The sequence below is a fragment of the Vigna angularis genome, chromosome 1 (genome assembly GCF_016808095.1).
Source record: "Vigna angularis cultivar LongXiaoDou No.4 chromosome 1, ASM1680809v1, whole genome shotgun sequence".
NCBI classification, from domain to species: Eukaryota; Viridiplantae; Streptophyta; class Magnoliopsida; order Fabales; family Fabaceae; genus Vigna; species Vigna angularis.
In genome coordinates this window covers 23,031,304-23,037,870 of record NC_068970.1, presented here as the reverse complement: position 1 = coordinate 23,037,870, position 6,567 = coordinate 23,031,304, and the positions used below count along the sequence as shown (strand labels likewise).

Genomic DNA, 6,567 nt, shown 5'->3' with positions numbered 1-6,567 from the left:
AATTGAATTCACTAGTTAAATCATATAGGATTTTTTTTCCTCCCACTTAACACATTTGCAACTTTAATATCATATAATCATATAAATTTTATATTTTTTTGAGAGCAATATACTGTAGAAAAACACAACTTCTGTAACAAATGTCCTTAACTAACTGTTACAAGGAAAATATATTAAGAACATGAGTCTTTATAAGGGCAGTTTTGTTACATGAAAAGAAAGATACATTTGCAAGGCAATGCCTACAAAACCTTGATAAACATAAATAAACTAGAAAAGCAAACCTTGATAAAACATAAGTAAACTACAAAAGCACTAAAACCAACGAAAAAAAGTTACTACTAAGCCATACATAATGGTAATACAAGAACACCTCGCTGCATTCGTCCTCAAAAGCATGGTACAAATATTTCAGTCTCATTGGCTTCGACCCAAGCGCAACTCCAAATCAATTTCTTCATCAGCATTGGCATTGGCATTCATGGAAGGGCTTGCAGTTGCAGCACCCATTTGAATTTGAGACTCATAGGTGCGACTGCTAGGTTCTTCATTTCTAACATTCATTGGGAAAGGTGGGAGCATTTGCAGTGTCTGGTTAGCACTGGTAGGCCTAGAGTTGTTTCGACCCACCAGAACGTTCTGAGTCCAGAAGACGGGATAAGGTGTAGGTGAGGTTGATGGTGGTAGTAGCCGAAAGAACTCATCAACCTGGTTCTGAACGTGTTCAGGAATCCTGATGCACATAAAAAGGTCTTTAAGAAATTTTAGACTAATGTCTTTTTCCATGCCTGTGAAATGAACACTAAGAAGTTGAAAATGTAACAAGAAGAATCAAAAAGCAAAAGCAAAAGCAAAAGCAAAGAAGAATGTTATTTGAAATGAATTAGATTAAGCTTGAAGGACACAAACTCATGGTTTGTCTGGGTCCTAGACTCGTTATGCCAAGTTCCACGAGGAATCAGTTGTGTGTATGGTTCACGTATCAGTTCATACTCTCTTTGAGTCCAGTTCTCGTTGAGCCTAGCATGGAGAGGAATGAGTTCTGTATCTGAATCAGGTAATTGTTCAAGTGTGATATGAACCCCATCATGCATGGTTAGTTGGAACCTGGAAACAATCTGAGAAGTGTCAAAGGTAAGTCTTAGAACTATGTACCAAGTAGATTGTTCTTGGTTGGTGTGGCTATTGATGGGATTGGTGCTAGCCATTGAATTTGATTTTACCTAAATGGTGATGTATGATACTAAATTCATGCACCAAGGTCAGAAAATACTCAAATTCTACTTCAACTATGGCTTCAAACACACAAACTCGCAACTTCATTTATAATACTCAATGGTACGCTTCATTTACCAAAATATCCCTACAAAATGTTCTCACATATAGATATATGATACATCTACTCTTGCTACCACTCTGTTTTCAAATTTTAACATAAATAATTAATTAGTTTATATATATATATATGTATATATGTATATGTATATGTATGTATATATGTACATGTATATATATATATATATATATATATATATATATATATATATATATATATATATATATATATATATATATATATATATATATATGTATATGCATGTGTTTAGAGAGATACAGATATGGATATAGAGAGAGGAATGGGAATACGTTACATCGTTGATATCTCTCTTCATTAAATTAAGTCTGTTTAATAATTAAGTTTCATTTAATGGTTAACATAACATTTCGTATTATAATTATTTTATGATGGTGGATTAGTTTTTTGCTGGTGCATCAATACAGATTCAATTATTTTATTTCATTGTCTGTTTTATTTTGTTAATTAAGTAATACTAATTCCGAGATGAGAGAATTTTGTTGACTGTGAATTTTTCTCCAAGTTTTTGTGTATTTTATGTGTGTATTTATTTATAGGGGTGTATTGTGTGAGAAAGAATTCGTCAATGAGATGTCTATGAATTAAATTAAAAAATAAAAATCACCACTGATAGATTAATTAAATTTCTAAATAACTTTTATTTCTTATAACTTCTTCAAAACGTAATCGTAGGATTTCACTTTAAATAAGGTAATATTTTAGCGTATTGTTTTGGGCTTTTCTTTCTTTTTTAAGTAAAGATGGATCAAATACCTTTACAAAAACTTATAGAAAACAAAAACTTTAATTTTAATAAAAACAATAAGAACCTTAAAAACAGGTTCCTTTAGTAATTGTTTTTTAATATATCCATCACGAAACGCGTTTATGTTATTTATAACATTTATTATTCTTTCTTAATATTTAATTTTTTTTTGTAAAATATTGTTTTAATTGTTTTTACCATCTTTAAATTTTGAACTAATTCCTTCCCATATGCTATGCATGAATTTTAGACCCGCATACATGTATAAATAAATCAAATTATATAATTTTATAAGAACTTTTGAAAAAAAAAATTATTTTAGCTAAAATATAATAAAGAACTAAAAAAGTATTTTTTTTTCTAACTTTTCAATAGTTTGATAAAAAAATCTCGTTATTCTTATTTAAAATACGGTATAACTTTTACCAAATATTACACTTTTCTAACTTTTCAAAAACAATAAACTTATTTATAATAAATAAATAAATTAATTAAGGAGCTTTAAAGAAAAACACTTCTTTAACCGTTTTTTCCTAACTTTCCGATAATTATAAATGACAAAATACGTTTAATTTATTTATAACATTTATTATTTTTTATAAATATTTAATATTGTTCTATCTTTTAATTGAATAAACTTTCTTTCTTCTAAAACCCACCATTAGATCAAATTTTCTTTCACATATATTATAAAGTCAGTCATTCACGATGTAATATTTAGTAAAAGTTACATAGGTGTAATTTGATCTCTTCTATAAATGCTATATTTTTCTACAAGAACTTGTACAAAAGAAAGAAAAGATTAACCTTATTACTAGTTAATAAAAAGATAAAATGAAATTAAAAAATTCTCCTTTGATAGTTTTTTCAAACGTTTTTTTTTATAATCTAATGACAAAACGTATTTGTGTTTAATTATAACATTTACTTTTTATTTTTAATATTTAATATTTTTTAGTTTACTTCTTTACACTGGTTTTATATATATATATATATATATATATATATATATATATATATATATATATATATATATATATATATATATATATATATGTATGTATGTGTATGTATGTAGAAAAATAAATCTAATTGTATGTAACTTTTACCAAATATAAGTATCAATAACTTTATATAAAAAAAAGGTGGATTTTGGCCATATAACGACTAAATTGTAATTTAATATCATTATGATTATCTATCTCAATTTTATTACAATTAAATAATACTAATAAGGTGATCAAATTATTCATAGTTTAATATATTTTGAAAAATGTATATTATATTAATTTTTATATATAAAAACAAGTTATTGAGTAATTTTATATTAATACAATTTGTTGTGTATATTACATATGTGAAAAGAATTCTCAATCTAGTTGGGTTTTGAAGAAACATCTTCTAATAGAATCGATACTATATAATATTTATTAAAATTTATAATTCTAATTTGATTTCTTACGTTATGTATAATATACATCTACGTATTATTTATTCATTTATAATATTAGAGTTTTAAATAAATAAATTCATAATATTTTTTCTTTTTTGAAACATATTTTTCTTTATTTCCATCTATAAAACAATAAAAGTGTTAACTAATAATATTAAAACATAAATTAATAAATAATTAAATTAGGTGGGTTAGTGAGTCAATCCGGGTGAGCTAGGTTTTAAGAGACCAAATTAAACATTGACACATATAAAAAAATAACATTTTTTTCAAACTCAATCCGACCAGAACCTATGGTAGGTCAGATTGACCCGCAGATTCTAACTGAGTTTCACAACACTAGTGTGTATATATATATAGCATAATAATATTCAATATATAATATTATTTTATGTTTTTATATTTCTACTATCTATTTTTAATTTAATAATGCGATTTTTTTATTGATTAAATTTAAAAGACCCACCAATGAATTAATTTAATGTCTACATATTTTATATATTTAACTTTTTAAAAAATAGATATGTATAACATAATAATATTCAATATATAATATTAATTTAAGTTTTTATATTACTACTATCTATTTTTAATTTAATAATGCGATATTTTTATTGATTAAATTTAAAAGACCCACCACAAATGAATTAATTTAATGTCTACATCTTTTATATATTTAACTTTTTAAAAATTATGTCTAAAGTTTCACTTTAAAATAAGGTACTACTTTTCAAGTTTATTTTTCTATAGAGGGAAAAGCTAGTTCAAATACTTTCATAGATTTTTTAGAAAATAGAGAAATTTAGTTACACAAATAAAGTAAATTAAAATAAGGAGTTTAAAAAAATAATTTCCTAACTTTTTGCTAACTCCATATTATAAACACGACATTTACTATATTTTATTTTCCTTAAAATAAAATTTGTCCATATTATTTATTTATTGAAATTTTAATATAATATAATTTATATTCAATTATTTTTATGATGCGTCGAAAATATTTTGGAAAATCAAAAATAAAATAAGTATATAGATAAAATATACTTTCTTTTATGACAATAAAATAATTATTATAAATAAAGGTAAATTTTGTGACTAAAAGCTGATTTTTATGACCAAAGTATAAATATTTGTGATTAAAATATTTGGTCCTTAGACATTTTATCACAAAAGTGATCAAGAAATTGTACAAGTGATGAATATTTGTGATCCCAATTATTTGTAACATCCCATAATTTCACACTTGATAATTCATAATTTATATATTGTAACATTACATTTACGATAACATCCCGTAATCTTACACTTGAAAATTTATAGTTGATATATATTTATACATATGTTTTAAACTCAGATTTCAACTACAAACTCATAAATATAACTCGAATTCTTCTAATTTATTCTTCTATCTCTTTCTTCATTGACACTGGATCAGACGACATTCCTTCATCTGCTCCCGTATAACGAATTATACGATCATCGCACATACACAAACACAAACAAGTAGGGTGAGCTAACATGCAACAAATCATTTATAAAACATGCATAATTACTTTGATACAAACATCATATAATAATTATGTCAGACATCTTCATACCATCATACCACAATCACACCATAGATACTCATCCCATCATACCACAATTACACCATAGATACTCATCCCATCATACCAGAATTCCTAATAGACACTCGTCCCACAATACCCAATAAACACTCATCCCACAATACTCAATAGACACTCGTTCCACAATACCCAATAGACACCACAATACCCAATAGACACTCATCCGGATGATACGTTGATGAGCGGTCACGGGAGGTTATGCACTTGTGATGACTTCTACTTCTTCTTACAAATACACTTCCAAAATACTCCATACCATTCACAAGGTTAATCCTCAACACTATGTCCAAAACCGACACATAGACCAGGACCTCCTGCCCCTCTCACCACATAATTCATCCTTCTCTACTTGAGACTGGATGATTATTAGAGTATCAGGATAACCTCCAACTACAGGACCCTTAACATCAACATATACATAAATACCATATCATTACTGAATCTCTCCACGAAACTCATACCATGCTCATATTCCTCAACTCACATTATACCATTACAAAATCTCCCCATAATACTCATATCATGTTCAGATGCATAAATTCAAATCCAATATAATAAAATACAATCATCACAGAAATCATACAAAATGAATGTATAAATAAATTAACAATACTAAAATATCACTATACATGGTCACCGGAGAAGAATCAAATGTTTGACGAATCAAACTCACCATAAACGCCCAGTACATACGACTAGTCACAACTTACTGGATTGGACCAGGCCTGCTCTATGATCAGAGATGTACCAACTCCGGTTTTTAAGATTCCTCTATCCTACCATCACAATTATAATTCATAATTTTGTATCTACCACAATAACATTAATTCATTCCAACGAGATATATTGCACAATAGTTTAACAGTACATAATCTGTTCAACAAGATTTAAGTTAAAAACTTGTCGAGTAGACTTCCAGGAAAGAGAGGTGTGTCACAATGGACAACTTAAGTACCAAGTCTTTCCTTAGCCAAAGTGTTCCTCAACTAGTTTTAACAAATTTCTTATTTACAGATTCAAAACAACAACATATAATATTAACACATAAATTCAATATAGATAGAGATACAGTAAGCATTAACAATATTCACACAGAATTTCAAGACATGAATAGTAATAAAACAATACTAAATCATAATATAAAAGCTTAGAAATGTTAGCTCCCCTACCTCTATTCCAGACTTCTCTTGCTCCGAATTTGTTTCTCCGAAAACCCTTCAGAACCTCTACTCTTCTTGCAACTAAAAATTTCTCCCTAACTCTTTCTTCTCTATTTCTCAAGCTCTCACTTGATTCTTCTTCTCTTTGTGCATAATAACCTCTCCTCTCATGGCTATTTATAGTCCAAAAATTTTACTATTTA

The 6,567-nt window shown here is 27.0% G+C and overlaps 1 protein-coding gene across 1 annotated transcript; it reads right to left on the bottom strand.

Annotated features, from left to right (window-relative positions):
* Nucleotides 1-202: 202 nt before the first annotated feature.
* On the bottom strand, nucleotides 203-1,267 carry LOC108341642 (uncharacterized). Its single transcript, XM_017579303.1, has 2 exons — nucleotides 910-1,267; nucleotides 203-733 (listed from the first exon to the last, which is right to left on the bottom strand). The coding sequence occupies exons 1-2, from the start codon at nucleotides 1,206-1,208 to the stop codon at nucleotides 418-420; spliced, it is 615 nt and encodes a 204-aa protein (XP_017434792.1). The 5' UTR covers nucleotides 1,209-1,267; the 3' UTR covers nucleotides 203-417.
* Nucleotides 1,268-6,567: the final 5,300 nt, after the last annotated feature.